The 17479-nt window shown below is 35.9% G+C and overlaps 1 protein-coding gene across 1 annotated transcript in view; it reads right to left on the reverse strand.

Annotated features, from left to right (window-relative positions):
* Positions 1–17479, reverse strand: part of Rapgef6 (Rap guanine nucleotide exchange factor (GEF) 6) — a 206744-nt gene that overhangs the window by 105787 nt on the left and 83478 nt on the right. Inside the window, exon 6 of the mRNA XM_005376072.2 lies at positions 16723–16866. Coding sequence (XP_005376129.1) covers positions 16723–16866 — 144 coding nt within the window. The remainder of the gene's footprint in view (positions 1–16722; positions 16867–17479) is intronic.

Here is a 17479-nt window from a genome sequence, read left to right on the forward strand (position 1 = left end):
AGAACTTTTCATATAGTATTTTCTTCATGATACTTTACTATTTAATAATCATCTAGTCTTCATAAAATAGCACAATTCAATTGTAACTTATCTGATAGTACCATATTAGTGAGAAATGTATAAGCTAATGATTAGATTAATATAGCTAAATACACCAACTAAGGTGTATTTCATTAAGGAAATGAAGCAATAAAATTTATTTTTTAAGAGTATATCACAGATAAGTACAGAAATAGTCAAAACCAAATGATAATTCTGTCCAAAGAGACTATGCCTCAAATGCACTACATTTTAAGTCTACAAATAATAAAAAAGCAATTTTCACATCATCTCAGAGGTTACATTAGAATGTTTTAGAGTTTATTTTGTAAATTAAAAACAAAATGACAATGAGAACAAGCTTTTTAGACTGCTCTGTAGTTCTGATTTTAAAGTTTAGAAAATAAAATGATCAATGAAGCTCATTTATCATTCAAAATACAATCTAAATTTAATAACTGGGGTGTATTAATCTCAAAGAAAGTAACAATTACTTACTTTGGAGGCCCATGGCTGAAGACAATTGGCATAACAGCGAACAAGAAAAGCCATTTCCTAGGCTGGAAAGGCTAGTTTCTTTTTCAAAGGAGAGCCACAGCGATGTGTATGTTGAGAAGACACTAAGTTTCTTTTTACAAATCATACACCACTGAAGTGTTATATGCAGGCAGCTTTTCCAAAACCCTTTACAAACTGAAATCAGGAGGTTCCAGGAGTATAAGAGTAGTGGTCTAAATAACTAACAGTTTTCTTTAAAATAGTCACTTTAACAAGCAAACCACAGTAAATAAAGACACCCAGACTTCTGGCTCAGCACATACATTTACATGCATCCTCAGGCACCTGGCACAGACATGCAGTGGCAGCACAACGGTTAATACTGTCTCAATCAAAGCAAATAAGGCAACATGCACCAAATCTGTGTTCCTGAATTCTGCGAAACCTTCCTCCTCAGCAATACAGCTTTGTTTATTCTTCAACTTATTTCATTCTGTAGGGAGAGCACTGCAGTGATTCTTCCGTATCAGAAGCAAACCAGAATACTGAATCCTGAAGAATAAAGTTTTTTCTTTATATTCTTAATCACCAGGCGTTTAAAAAATCAAGCATTAAGAAAGTGGTAGCTAGAAGACATATGCTTTAACAGGTTTGCCTTGTAGGATGCCTGAAAATCTCCAAAATCCAAATTATTTTCTCTTCTCGCATGCAGTATTTACAGCTCTGCAGTAGTGCTTCTTGTTCCAATCCATCAGTAAGACAGCACTGCTGATCTAAGTCTGGCTTTTCTGGTTAAAAATTTATATACGGTGTGACACAAAGCACATCTTTTGCTAAAGCAAGATTACATGTTAGCATCGCCTTAGTTCCTACTGTCCTTCCCTGTTTCACAGCAGCTCCCTAAGGAGAAGCTCCTATTGATTCTATGCTCTGCAGTAAGATGAAATATCTAATAAGAAGGAAAGAGAGTGGGAGGAGAATAGAGCTAAAAGGATGACATCACCTGTACAGAAAGCCTTTAGAAACTGCATTAGATCAATTGGCTACTGTATCTGCAGATGTAGCCCAAAGAGCCATTTATTGAAAAAACACACCCTTCCATAAGACATGTGAGCAAGCTAAATTCTATCGGGGGGGCGGGGAGGGGCTGGCTTAAAGCACCCTTTCTATTTCAGTTTTTAAAATCCATTTTTGATCATTAATTTTGCACACCGAGAAGCTATATTTTCTAATATTATTATTCAAATTTAACACAACATTGTCCTCCCAAGGAAAATAATTAGCTCTAGTAAGATAACTATTGCATTTCAAATACATAGGGGAGTCTAGATCTCAGATATCACGTGTGTCTTTGTAATCCTACTAATTCAGGGGTTTCTGCGGCAAAAGCTGCTCTTTATCAAATAACTATCCCGAGAGGGGTATGTTTGAGTTTACTTTAACATCAAAAACATAAACACTGGAACTAAGATTTATACTAGCAAATTCAAATAAAAACCGGATTTTACTTTATAAGTAAAAGCTGAAAAAAATCACAAGCAGAACAGTTGCAGCACACACCAACTCCTCTGACAAAGAGTAATATATACAACATGGTACTTTCCTGCAGCCCGGTGCTCAGTTCCTAGAAAGAGAAAGCCAGCAAAACTCAGAAAGGAATCTGCTTTCAGTGTGAGTGTGGACTTGAAGTAAACCGGTCCATTTTTCTTTATAAATCACAGAAAACAATTTTAACTTATGCCACACCCTCTCTCATCTAAAACAAAACAAAACAAAACAAAACAAAACCCCCCACAATACCCACCCCTGTTCTTCACCTTTCTGCCACACACAACGCAACTACTGCAGATACCTCCACCTAAGGACTTAAGCTTGTAGCAGTGCCTCCCAATGGCCAAAGTAAGACATACTTTCCAACAGTAAAATACAGTCGCACTACCAGGTAGCAAAAGTATGAGAATAACAGTAACATAGTTTTCCTTATTTACCTAATAATTTGATTTTGGAGAGAGACAGACATATAACATAAAAGGAGATACTACCTGAGAGACAAGTGTTTTAAAAGAGGACTCCACTGACTCAGAAGTAGTACCTTCTCAAGTGCAAAGAAATGAGCTCCTCAGTATCCTTGGGCAAAATCTGAGCCACTTTCTGTACAATAATATGCTCTCAATCTGGACTATAATGCTACTTATAGAACTAGAATTTAAGTAAAATTTAGTATTACCATGAAAAAAGACTGTCAAAATATGTGACTATTTACAAACTGAGGTTTCCATGAAACCTAACAATTATGTTTTCAGCAACAATTTCAAAAGACACACACAATTTACATTTAAATATAAAATTAAATCTCACAAATATAAGTAGAAGATGACTAGTTTGTTTTTTTTTGGTTGTTGTTGTTTTGTTTTTTTTGTTTGCTTTGCTTTTTTTCCAGTACCGGGAATCGAACTCACAACCTTGTGCTTGCCAGGCAGGTGCTGTGCCGCTGAGCTAAATCCCCAGCCCCGAGATGACTAGTCTTTAAGATGTAAAACAAGACATATTTGTACAGGCTGATTTTAAGCACTAAACATTTTATTTCAATTAATTCAAATAAATGATATATGTGTTAAAATTTTAAAAACATTTCATATTTAAGTATAAATTAAATATATTAATCATTAATCATTTTAAAAATAGAAATGATGCAAGGCACTTTATAAGTGAAGACAAACTTCTGTTAAAGATAAATTTCTAAAAGACAAATATTTTCCACATAAAAATTAGTTAAGAGAACTCAAGCATATTTAAGTTTTAATGCCAGGCAATAACTACATTCATGTACAGTATTAGTAGGAGAAATTATAGCCAAAATAAAAAAGCAAAAGCCCTATGGGCATCTCATCCCCTTTTTATATAAATCACACTGACACCACACAAAGAAGGACCTCGAGCTGAGCAAGGGAGACAGCAGCTACCTCCTAGTTGCTTTAAAAAACTGCTGCTTGGTATGTGAAATGCAATCCACAATGCCATATGTTAGACCTACTGTAGTATACATCACCTCAATAAAGGAACAAAACTCTCCTTGCCTTCGGTTTGGCTTGTAAGTGAAGATGACATCATCTTTTTCATTGTTCTACCAATCATCTCACAATATTTGCTATTCTAGAAATTGTATACTCAACTTATCATGCAAAATCTCCTGTCTAACAATACCGCAAGAAGAAAAAGCCCAAATTTTAAATTCAGTATATGAATCCACCAGCATTCTGAGAATACTACAATACAGAAATAATGATTTAACCTTTTATTACTAAAGGAAGAAATGAACATTCTTTAAATGCTCAGTGGCTTATAACAAGCAGATGATTAGGTGAATAAACTATTTTTTACTTGCATCATATTTAAAATTTTATCACCTTTCATTACCAATTAAAATGAAGTGATTGCAACAAGGGAGACTGCCCTGATCTACACTGTCTAGAGTCATCACCACAGGACGCTGCTGAATCTGTCTCCCCTTTATATGAAATGCTAAGCCATATCGACAAAATTTCTAGGCATTAAAAGACCTTTTTGCATTATTATATTATGTGCTGATTTTATAAAAAGCATTATAAAATGTTTTTATTACAATTTACATTAACTGTGCTAACTATAAACAAAAATATACACTGTAATATTTGAAATTATATGATATAAAAACAAATATAAGTTCTGATAGTTACTAAATTATCATAAATGCATCTTTTATTTCAGTAAGGAACAACACTGAAAAAAAGGGGAATTAAAGGTCACCATGAATAAAGGTAAGCTATCAGAAGATATACACTGCAGACATCATCAAAATAAAAAACCAACAATAACAGAAACCAGATTTATACTAATTTCAAGCTTAGTTGTGCAATCTATTCCCCATCTGCACAGTGAAACTTTATAATCACAATTTACAGAAGCCAAATTAAAAACACCAGGAGCAAAAAAATATTCTGCACTGCACTTTAAAACGAAACAGGTTACTCATTTCTGTCTCGTACTTAGAAGTGTTTTGTCTCTGAAACAGACACGTGAAATGTATTAATTTAACAACAAAACCATTTTAATCCTTTTAAGAATTAAAAATTAAATGAAGAAGTGATGTTTATTGTAATAGTCAAAGGTAATATAGAATCTCTTCTAAAGCAACAGAGAAAGCGTTTCTACTACCCCTCCCCCGCCCATGTTAGCATGAACATCTGAAGTGAATCTCTGTACTTATCAGACATAGTTAACTCTAATTACCAGTGCCCCCTCAGGAGTTCCTGCCTTAAAACTACCTATTCTATCTATTCCTAGCCTATCTGAAGAAGGGGAAGCTATAGAAAAATCTCTCCCTATTCTATTGTTAAGAAACAGTTGGCTTCAGCGTACTGTCATCTATGTCCAGTAACTGGCCACCTCTGCACTGTCCGAAAAAAAAAAAAAAACCTTCTGTCAAAGCCACCAGCAGGACACATGCACCATGAAATATGATCCAACCTTAGGGAGTGATCAAAGAAAAAAAAGCAAAGAGGGTGAGAGAAGCGGTTATCAACTAAGGTGATGTAAGCTTCTATAATTAGAGTCAGTAAAACTGAAGAACAATAAAAGACACCACCATGCTTCTACTTTCCTCTACACTGCGCAGTTTAACAAGCATCTTCATACACCACAAGTAGTACATGCTGCACACACAGAAGTCAGTCAAGTACGTTATATACTACGTGTAAGTGTACAGTTTTAAAATATATTAATTTCTTTAAAGATACAATTTAATAATATAGGAAACTATATGCAATCATGGCAAGAAAATCTCATTTGAAAATTAAACTATCACAAATATCATCCCTATAAATTCCTGGATTACATTCAAGCTTACATTTGTATCACTTTTGTAACTATTTATTTTTGTTGTCTTGAGACAGGGTCTCACTATGCAGTTCAGGCTGGCTTGACTTCACTTTCTAGCCCAGGCTGGCCTTGAACTCGCAGTGATCTTCCTGCCTCAGTTCCCTAGTGCTAGGACTACAAGCACGCGCTACCACACTCAGCCACTTTTGTAACTTTAAATACTGAATTTCCTAGTTCTGTAAAAGCCAAATATGGATTATAGTTCTGCTAATCAACACATTTCAAATCAAATGAAAAGGTGGTAACAATCAGCATTAATTTATCAGTTATGCCTGAGTAGTTGTTTTTCCCTTTTAACTGAATGCCAATGCAAATCATTGCTTAGATCACTGGTAAATATTACTATCTGAGCTGCTTTAAACAATCATCAAAAAAGCTCTCTTTAGTTATTACTGTGTGAAGTATTTTAAGTATGACTAATCTGATTCTGATTCCCTGTGAAAATCCTATGAATCAGTGCCATATGGGGGGGCACCCAGAGAGATGTGCCCTGCTCCCCTCTGCCCAGCACTCTTCAAGGTCATGCACAGGGAACCATAAAGATAGTCTTTAAAAAATGACCAGTAAACAGTAGTCAGTATTTATACAAAACCTTGAAGATAATTCATACATTTAACCCACCAATTTAATTTCTACGAAACAATCCTAAAGACATGATCCAGTCATATACAGATTTATTCAGAAAAATTATAACGGGAAAAATTGAAAGCTGCATGACAATACTCTGATACACCCATATAGCATAATAATATTAAAAATAGTATTTCGGGAACATTTTAGTTATGTGAGAAATAAAAAAGCAAGCTATTTAACTAAATATTCAGTATTATCTAGATTAGTTAAAAACATCAGAATTGAGCAGGGCATGGTGGCACACAACTGTAATCCCAGCACTCGGGAGGCTGAGGCAGGAGGATTGTTGCGAGTTCGAGACCAGCCTGGGCTACAAAGTGAGCTCAAGGCCAGCCTGAACTGCATAGCAAGGCCCTGCCTCAAAAAAAGAAAAAAAAAATCAGAATTAATCAAACGATACATTCAAGTATCATCAGCAATACTAATTATCTCCTGTTTTGGGGATTTTAACCATTTCCTTAAATAGTCTTTATTTATTCTACATTTCTAAAATGAAAATTTTTTTCACAAAAATTTTTTTAAAATATGCTTAAAACCTGTATTTGTCCGTTTATTTTTAGTTATATCACTCCAGAGCTTTTTCTTTCACTATCCATGGACTCACAACCCTCTAACTTAGGTATAAGAACCTTCCATCAAAAACTTATTTTCCAGAAGAAAAACAGAGGGCACAACTGTGCTTGGAGATACTAGACATGCATGAACACAAAGAGGAAGACCTTGACTTTGTGGTAGAAATTATCCCAAAGCATACAACACCTGTTTAGAGAACTCTGGACTGTAGATTGGGTGAGATTCTCACAGGTAGGATTCCAAGTTTCTCAGGAGAAGTATGATCACCACTCAGTGTCTTACATACAAACCAGAATAGCAAACTCTCTAGATACAAACTTCCGGAGTTTAGAAGTAGTAGACCATTGTTTATTTATTATATTATCTACAAGTATTTACTACCAAGCCTAAAAAAAAGATCAGGATAGATCAACCCCACAAATATAAAGTTCACAAATGTGGACAGTTTCTTCATATAGTTTAAACTCTAAATTTTCGTGACAACTGATGCAACAGGCCTGTTTGTATCTCCTCTGACTTGATTTTAATAAATGTTTGAACTCTTCACTGGTGATCCACGAAGCTCTCTCCGTAATAACATGTTAGGACTAGTGTCTTCTAGTTTCTCATTAATAGGCAGAGGACGAGCTTCTCTTACCACAGGAATAAACTACACACACACACACACACACACACACACACACACACACACACACACACACGAATCCATTAAAAAAAACCCAAAACACCTTCTGCTGAAAACTGTAGGAGGTCACACTCGTGGTCAAGTGGGAGTATCTAACCATTATTCAGTGTAAACCCATAAATGATCTGATGTCCTAATAACCACCTCTTCTTTAGCTACACTGACAAGTGTATCTTAATCTTTGTAAGTACACTATACATCCAACAAAGCACGGAGCACTGCAGGAAAGCAGGAAACAAAAGGTATATCCACAGAAGTACCAACTGAGAAAGAGGTGCTTGCTGCATGAGTAATGTGTGAACATAATCGCTAAGAATAGATTGCAGGCTGTCACAGAATGCCTACCACCCGTCACACTATCCCAGAACAAAAGATGAGATAGAAAACAAGTAAAGTTCAAGCAAATCGAAGTGTTCACGCAAACAGTATGGTTTATGGGAACACCTGCTTTCCCTCAAGGAGTCTGCAATTCTGGTACATGGCACGCAAAAGGCTTCTACGTGACATACTTCCAATAAAAACACTGATCACCACGTCTTTAATAAGCTTCCTAGATAGGTAACAATTCACACGTGTTGTCCCAAGTTGTTGCTGTAGGAATTAAGAATATCCCATGTGACTCAAATGGGTGGGGACTCTTCTAAGCTTTTGCCTATTTTCCACAGTTGTTTGTCTCACAAGCCTTTTCCCCTTGCCGATTCTGCTCTGTATCCTTCCCCTGTAATAAATCATAGCCACGAGGGTGTGGGGGGGTGGTTTCTGAAAAAAAGCGAGTCCTTCAAATTTAAAACCACAAACTATAATAATGCTACCGAGGAAGTTCCTCTCTCCAGGTGTTCTTTTAGGAACAGCTGGCTGGCTCCATCTTTGCACATACGGTGAAGAAGGAAGGTTAGAGGCTCATTCTGTGCCTGAGAATATAAAAAGTAGTGTACTAAAGTACTGTATTTACATTCCATAAATGAAGTTCCTAAGCACCAAGTTTTTAAATGTTTGAAGAATGTGCAGGTTAATATTTGGCCCAATCATATTTTTATAAAAATATAAATGATGTGTGATGTTTCCAAGACTCACTTCAGTTCAAATAAAGGCAAATTTTGGGCTTGACCTTGGTGATATCAAGATGTTTTACTCTTCATGGTCTGGGCTTAATTTTTAGGATTTATTTCTACATATGTATCAACAGTAAAAATTCAACTCACTATATCTGAAAATGTTCAGATGCTTAATGCTTTTCAAAATAAAGCAATTAGCTTTATAACAAAATATGTATAAGCATTTAGAAATTTTTAAATAAGGTATTAACTTTGTTTTCTGATATCCTCAGAATAGAGTGGAACCATATGCATACACTACCTGTAAGTACATGTAACATCATATGGACCCAATGAAGAGAAGTATACTCTATGAACGGAGATGTCAGACAGAGAAGGCTTCTCCAAAGAGGTCATGGAGTCACACAGCAGCGCATGCCTGTGACCCCAGAATCTTGGGAGGCTGAAGCAGGATCATAGATAGTATGAGCCCAATTTACTAAAAAAAAAAAAAAACAAAAAACAAAAAACAACAAAAAAAGGTCTGGGAATGTAGCTGAGTGTGAAGTCCATGGGCTGAATATCCAGTATAGTACCCCCCCCACTCCCCAACCCCAAGAGAAGAACTGTTTTAAAAAGGCCATGGATGAATGGAGTCTTGGAAACTCAGCAGGACTTTGCCAGAAAGACACTGTTATGGTTGATGCACTGTGTCAACTTGAGGAGTCCAGAGGCTTGGCTAAGCAGTTCAGCAGTTCTACATCCTGGGGTGGAAAGGACCTGCCTTTTCTGCTCTCGGATGTTGTTCGCTGTGTCAATGTGAGAAGTTACATTTTTTTTTGTCTTTTTGAGACAGGGTCTCACTATGCAGTTCAGGCTGGCCTTGAGCTCACTTTGTAGCCCAGGCTGGTCTTGAACTCGCAACGATCCTCCTGCCTCAGCTGCCCGAGTGCTGGAAATACAGGCGTGCGCCACCACATCCGGCATAATGTGCAAAGTTTAGAAGGTTAACTATGTGACTCAGCAGGGAGCCAGGGTGCTTACTTTGTATTCATCCTGAGCCTGTGCAAGAGAAGGGTGTGAGATGGTGTGAGTGCTACAGGCCCCCTGGGTGAGGACGGCCTGCTTACAATATAAGGGAGGAAAAGAGGCTTGTCCCTCAACCCTTTGCTCTTGTTGCTTTTGCTATCTTCCACCACCATGAACTGTTGCCCTGTGCCATGTGCCAGTCTGCCATGGACCCAGCCAAGTATGGCCTGAAACCTCCACAAACTGAGCTAAATAAACCTGTTCTTCCTTAAGACATTAGGATTTAAAAAATAATATTAATGAAATCTGATATCAAATGAAGATGAGGAACAATGGTCACTCTCAGATAACCAGAAGAATGTAAACTGGTACAACCACTATAAATAACACTTTGATAGTTTCTTCTTTTTGGTTTTTGAGACAGGGTCTCACTATGTAGTTCAGATTGGGCTCATACTTGCAGTGATCCTCCTGTCTCTGCCTCCCAAGTGCCCATCAACTGAGGAATGGATAAAAAATCTGTGGTATTTTTATATAATGGAATATTACTCAGCTATAAAGAAAGATAAATGTGAGGCTTTTATAGGTAAATGGTTGCCATGAGAGACCATACTCATAAGTAAAGTAAATCTCACATGTGTAAACATCATACTGTCTCCATAGTAAATTCTGTATTGTCTATTTTGTTTTTATGTTGTTTCATTTATGTCTCTGTGTTTGTTAATATGTTTTGGTTCTTTTACCTCTAAAAATAAAATTTAAAAAAATGAAATCTTTGTCTTTCCTGATAACTATGTAATTAAAACAGAAAAATCAACAAAAGAAACCTTAGCAATTATATAAGTACATGGAGACTGAACAATATACTTTCAACACTAGGTCACTGAAGAAATCAAAAGGTGAGTTTTAAAATTTCCTCAAAACAAATGGAAACACAACATACTAAAACTTATAGGAGATAGCAAAAAGCATTACTAAAAGAAAAGTTTATAGCAGTAAGTGGCTACAACAAGCGAATAGAAAGGTTTCAAACAACCAAATGATGCATCTGTAGTTGGTATGATCAAGGACCTAGAAAAGCATGAACCAATCAAAATCAAAGTAGTACAAGGAAACAGACAGTATGTATCAGAGCAGAAATAAATAACAGGACTTAAAATTATATGAAAGATCAATGCAATGAAGAAATGGTTTCTTTAAATGATAAAATCAACAAACTTAGAGCTAGACTATTAAGAAAAAAAAAAGACATAGACATCACAACTGATACCATTACACCTGATCACTGCAGATTATGAAAAACTATCAGCTGGGGCTGGGGATTTAGCTCAGCGGCAAAAGCGCCTGCCTGGCAAGCGCAAGGTCGTGAGTTCGGTTCCCGGTACCGGAGAAAAACCAAAAAAAAAAAAAAAAAGAAAAACTATCAGCTATCAAATTAGAAAATCTAAGTATATTATTTATAAATTAATAAACTGATCTATAAAAATTTAACCATGAGGACATAGACTAATAACAAGTAATGAGATTAATCAGTAAAAAACAAAAAAATCTCCCAACAAAGAAAGCCCCAGAACTATGTAGCTTCCCTGAATTTTACCAAACCTCTAGGAACTAATGTCAATTTTCTCAAACTATTCCAAAAAACTCTCAGTAAAATACTAATATAATCCAACAACACATGAAAAAGATCATTCACCATGATTAAGCTGGATTTGTACCACAAATGCAAGGATGGTTTGACATAAGTTAATGAATAAACGTAATACTACATCATATCAAAAGAATTAAAGATAAAATTATCATCTCAGTTGATGCAAAAAAAGCATTTATTTTTTGTTTTTGTTTTTTGTCTTTTTGAGACAGGGTCTCACTATGCAGTTCAGGCTGGCCTTGAGCTCACACTGTAGCCCAAGTTGGTTTTGAATTCACAACGATCCTCTTGCCCCAGCCTCCCAAGTGTCGGGATTACAGGCATGCGCCACCACGCCCAGCCAAAAAAAGGAAGCATTTTATAAAATTCAGCATCACTTTATGATAAAAACCACAAACAAATTAGGTATAGAAGAATTGTACTTTAACGTAATAAAGGCTCCACACAACAAATACATAACCAATATCATACTGAAGGAGCAGATGCTTTCAGCATTTCGCCCAACAATGATATCCCTTCTTATCAGTCTTATAAAATAGGGTTTTTGACGTTTGAACCAGAGCAATCAGGCAAGAGAAAGAAAAACCATCGAAATAGTGAGAGAGAAAATGAAATTAGCCCTATTTGCAGATGATATGATTTTATACATAGAAAAGCCTAAAGACTGCACTAAAAAACTATTAGAACTGATTAATGAATTTAGTAAAGCTGCAGGATACGAAACGAACATACAAAAATCATTGTTTTTGTACACCATAATGAACTTGCTGAAAACAGTCAGGGGAGCAATATCATTTACAATAGCTACTAACAAAAAAAAAATTTAAATGCTTAGAAATGAATTTAACCAAGGAAGTGATATGATAGACCTCTACAGTGAAAATTACAAAACATTATAGAAATAAAAAAGGAAAACAAATTGAACAAGACACATTTAATGGAAAGACCTCCCATGTATATAGTATTGGAGAATAAAACTACCTGATTTATAGATTCAATGCAATCCTCATCAAAGTAACAATGACACTCCTCACAAAATAAAAAAAAATCTTAAAATTCACATAGAAGCATAAAAGTCTCAGAATAATCAAAGCAATCTTAGACAAAGAAAACAAGCTGGAGGTACCACAATACTCCCTTATTTTAAATGTCTACAGAATAATGTAGTAACAAAAACAGAATGGTACTGGCACAAAAACAGATACATAAACCAATGGATTAAGATTCTCAGGAATAATACCAGGCATCCGGTATTCCTGATTCTCAAGAAAGATACTAAAAATATACACAATGTGATGAAAATCTTTTTAAACAAAAAATTATACCAAGGAAAGACACACTGACATTGGTCCCTTTAAAAATATCCCTCCACATACACTTTGAGCACATTTATCTCAGCATTCTTGCTACCTTTTGAAGCAGTTCTGGAAATCCTCTTTTATGTCTTTAGTGGATGTGATAAAAAATAGGATACGCTTCTGGTGAGCGCCGTCCAATGAAAAGGTAGCCTTGCCAAAACATTACAGTGTGTCTTCATCCACTTTATTCAAAGCATCTAGCATCAGATCTGCTCTTTCCCCAAGTTAAAATAACTATCAAAGGTAAATGTTTTTAATCGTTCAGGACATCATGGCAGCCACGACAATGCAACTAAAGTCATTCACAAAAGAGGATTTCCAGAATGGCTTCAAAAAGTAACAAGGCCGGGGATACAGCTCAGTGACACAGTGCCTGCCTGGCTGAAGCATGAGGTCATGAGTTAGATCCCCAGTACCAAAAAAAAAAAAAAAAAAAAAGTGGCAAGAATGATGGATTAAGTATGTTAAAAGGAAGAGGGAGTATTTTGAAGGGAATTAATGATATGTCTTTTCCTGTAACCGATTTTTAAAATATTTTAACATTCACTGTAGTTTTTTATAAACCTTGTATATTGGAGAAAAGACAATCTCTTCATTAAATGGTGCGGGAGGGAAAAACAGGTATCTATATAGAGAAGATGGAAATTTAATCTTATCACTCATGCTGTATAAAAATCAAATAAAAATGATCAAAAAACCTAGGTGCAAAACCTGAAACTCTGAAATGACTAGAAGAAAACATAGGGGAAACATTTTTAGGACATTAATATAGGTTATGAGCCCCAAACACAAGTAACCAAAGCAAAATTGGACAAACGGGATCACATCAAATGAAACAACTGCTGTACACCAACAGGAGCAACTGCCAGAATGAAGAGATGAGGCATAAAATGGGAAAAGACCCTTGACAACTATAAACCTGACAGAATTACTATCCAGAAGGCAGAAGGAACTCAAAAAAACTTAAAAAAAAACACCCCAAACCTCCATCTAGTCCAAAGACACAGGCAAATGATCTAAAAGATATCCTCAAAGGAAGTACAAAGCCAGGAATTACACACACTTGTAATCCCAGCTACATGGGAGGCTGAGGCAGGAGGATCTCAAGTTCAGGCTACCCTGAGCAACTTAGTGAGAGCTGTCTCAAAATAAAAAGAACTGACCTTGCCCAGCAAGGGCAAGGACCTGGGTTCAATTCCTAGTGAAGAAGAGAAAGAGGAAGAAGAAATATAAATGGCCCATAAATATGTACTTAAAATGTTCCAGCCAGGAGCCGGGGATATAGTTCAGCAGCATAAGCACCTGTCTGGTAAGCGCAAAGGTCCTGAGTTCGATTCCTGGTACCAAAAAAAAAAAAAAAAAAGAAGGTCCATGGTGGCACATGCCTGTAATCCCAGCACTCGGGAGGCTGAGGCAAGAGGAATGTTGTGAGTTCAAGACCAGCCTGGGCTACAAAGTGAGCTCAAGGTCAGCATGAACTACATAGTGAGACCCTGCCTCAAAAAGACAAAAAAAAAAAAAAGGTTCCACATCATTAGCTATACAAGAAATGCAAATCAAAATTACAGTGAGGTATCATTTCATCCCAGTGAGAATGACTAATATAAAAAAGACCCCCAAAACAAAATGTTCATGAGATGTGGAAAAGCAAGCAACTCTCACGCACTGTTGCAAGAATGAGAAATAGCAGAGCCATAATTGAGGACAGTATTAAGGTTCCTCAAAAAAACTAAAAATAGATCTATCATATTATACAGTCCAGCTATCCCACTTCTGGGTATATATCCAGGAAATAAAGCATATGAAAAAGATAACCACATCACCATGTTTACTGTGGCACTATTCATAATACAGGCTATGGGATCAACCTAGGTACCAATTAAGAGATGAGTGGATAGATAAATGAGATATATATCATTTTATATATAATTCTACATATGATTATATATACATTATTATTCAGCCATAAAGGAAAATGGAATCCTGTCTTTTTAATAAAATAAAACCAGATAAGCTTAATTAACTTTAAGTAAATAAACCAGACAGAGAAGGACAAGTGCCATATGCTCTGTATGCCATATTTAGAAGATAAGAAAAAGTTGATCTGAAAATACTGTTTTTGTATGTTGGGAAAGGCAGGGGCACTGACAGAAGGTAGATAAAGGGAGGCTGGATTTGATCAGCGAATGCTGCAGGCAAGTGTTAAAGTATCACACTGAACTTCATTAATATGTACAGTTAACCCATGTTCATCAAAAACATAATATTGAAGAAGCAGAAACAATTTAAACAATTTGAGTAGGAACAATTTAAATGACCAAATACTGGGAGCCAAATAAATTATGGCATAGTGTTACAATGGAGTATTATATAACCATTAAGAGTAATTGTCTAAAAGATCATCTAAAAGGATTCAAGGATTTTGACAGGATATATTTGGGTTTTAGAGTAAAAAGAATATTATATTTTTAAATTTTCAAAAGTTGCTGTGCATGGTGGCGCACACCTATATTCCCAGCACTCAGGAGACTGAGGCAGGAGGATTGTATGAGTTTGAGGCCAGCCTGGGCTACAAAGTGAGTTTAAAACCAGCCTAAACTGCATAGTGAAAGGCTGTCTTAAAAAGAAAAAAAAAAAAAAAAACTGTTCTCAAAAGTTATCAAAACAAACTTACATATCTGTTGACATGTTCAAAACTTTCTCAAAGAATATATGAAAGGCTGGGGAAAAAAAAGGATAGGTGTGGTGGCACATGCCTGTAATCTCAGCACTCAGGAGACTAAAGCAGGAAGATCACCATGGGTTTAAAGCCAGCGTGGGCAAAATAGTGAGTTCAAGGCCAGCCTGAACTGCAGAGTGAGACCCGACTTAAACGAAACAAAATAAAACAAAAACAAGAAAAAATATATGAAATGCCTATCAACTGTTATATAGGTGGTGAAAATGAATTTCTAATTTTTCAAACAGACACACACAATTAGGTAAAACAAATTAGCTTACATTGATTAGTGATAGCGAAATACACGGTATAAAATTTGTTAAATAATGAGAAGAAGAAGTGACCCTTGTGCGCCTGTGGCTGCAGCAATGCGTTTTGCGCCAGGTATTACTTGCTGTCAGAAACAGAATGCTTTTAATCAATGCAAGTAGGCAGATGTGACAAAATCTTTAGAAGGGGCCTTAAATCTAATTCTAACATAAGCACCTTCCTAAGTCTTTCTTATTCTGAACAAGGAATGACTGTAGTTCTATTTTTGACAACCAAAAGGCCAAAATTTTGTTGCTATCAATATCCCTTTTCTGCTGATAATCATTTACAGACGTGTAAACAGAGGAGAAATAGTTGCACACTTCTTGTATTTTTTTGAGACAGGGTCTCACTGTGTAGTTCCGGCTGGCTTTGAACTCACTATGCAGTCCAGTCTGGCCTCGAACTCAAGGCTATCCTCCTGCTTCAGCCTCCCAAGTGCTGGGATTACAGGCATGTGCTACCATGCCTGGCCCTACTTCTTGTATTTTGGTGACCACAATCTCTTGGAACTAACTATGGAACCTGTTGGCTCGAAAATACACACGGAGAACTAGGGATGTAACTCAGTGGTAGAACACTTGCCACACAGGGCCCTGCGTTCAATCTCCAGTAAACAAACAAACCAACAAAGCAAGACAAAAACCAAAAAACACATAGATTTGTTCAGTCTTAGGTTACCCTCTGTTCCTTAATTTTGCTATTTTTCAAACTAAAAAAGAAGTTATCTACAACAAGCAAATTAAACATTTCTGAAGAAATAGCTTACACTTCTACTGTTACAAAAAGTAATACTTCATCTGCTTCTTTTTGAATATTTGCATATGAAAAGATACATTCAACACTTGTACATTTCTGCACTGATAAACATTATATATATTTGTTCCACATCACAAGGGAAGAACTGCTGTGTTTTTACTTCTTTTATACGTCTTTAGTCATACAGGGAGAAAAGCTCCCCATGAACCTATTACCTGAGTTTCTGGATGCTTATCTATACCCTATACACTCTTCAGGCAATAAATTCCACTAATATTTCTTAAAAAGACAGAGAAAAAAGGTTTTTTTTTCATGACTTAAATAAAAGCAAAATTCCCACTGAAAGAGTATTTCTAATCAATTCAATGAAGCAGTATTGCTAAAAATTATAAAGGTATAATTACCTGTCCAAAACTTATACAGAGACTAACCTCTTGATACTACCAAAAAAAGGTCAATTAAAGATACTGCACATGAAAATTAAGGAACACTTATGAAATTTTCCTAAATATACTCACAGAAAGATAGCTATTAATGTCCACATCATCAGTTATAGTTTGGCGTTCTCCTTTATAATTAATTTTTCGAAACCTTCGTCGAGACTGCCTGGCAGGAACTTCTCTTTGTAGAATATTATCTTCATTATCTTTAGAATTCTCCACCTGAAACACACGTTCACATTCCTGATTAAATATCCAATTTTTCCATATTACTGAAAGTCTATGGAGTCTTAAAAGACTCATCAGGATGCTTCATTTACTTCTGGCAAGAAACTGCTTCAAGAAAACAGTCCATATAAGACAAAGCTCATGTGCTCAAAAAGACTAAAGGCGCTGTGATTATAAAGACCTGGAGACCACAGTTTCCTTTCAGGAAACAGTCTCTCTTGCACACATAAACACATATCCTCTAAGTCAAGTCACTTACTAGAAGTGAAGGCTGTTAAGTACACCTACACATTCAATAATTACAACTTCTGAGTTAGTCTAATTACAAACTGCCAGATCCTGTCTCAAAAAACCCAAACAAAAGAAAACAAAAAGGCTCATCTTAATGAAGGATAGTATAAAAACTCATAAAAGTAATTTATAAAAGTGGGGACACAGTGGGAGAGTTAGGACTCAAAATCCAAGTGTCAAAAAGAAAACAAAAAGATCCAAGTGTCATTTAAGAAGGTCATGAACTTCATACTGCCCAGAAGAAACAGTTTTGATGAAAGTCCAATTTTAAATGATTCTTAAATCTTTTACTACCTACCACTAATGAGCAAAAGCA

The sequence above is a fragment of the Chinchilla lanigera genome, unplaced genomic scaffold (assembly GCF_000276665.1).
Source record: "Chinchilla lanigera isolate Chin_1 unplaced genomic scaffold, ChiLan1.0 scaffold00007, whole genome shotgun sequence".
NCBI classification, from domain to species: domain Eukaryota; kingdom Metazoa; phylum Chordata; class Mammalia; order Rodentia; family Chinchillidae; genus Chinchilla; species Chinchilla lanigera.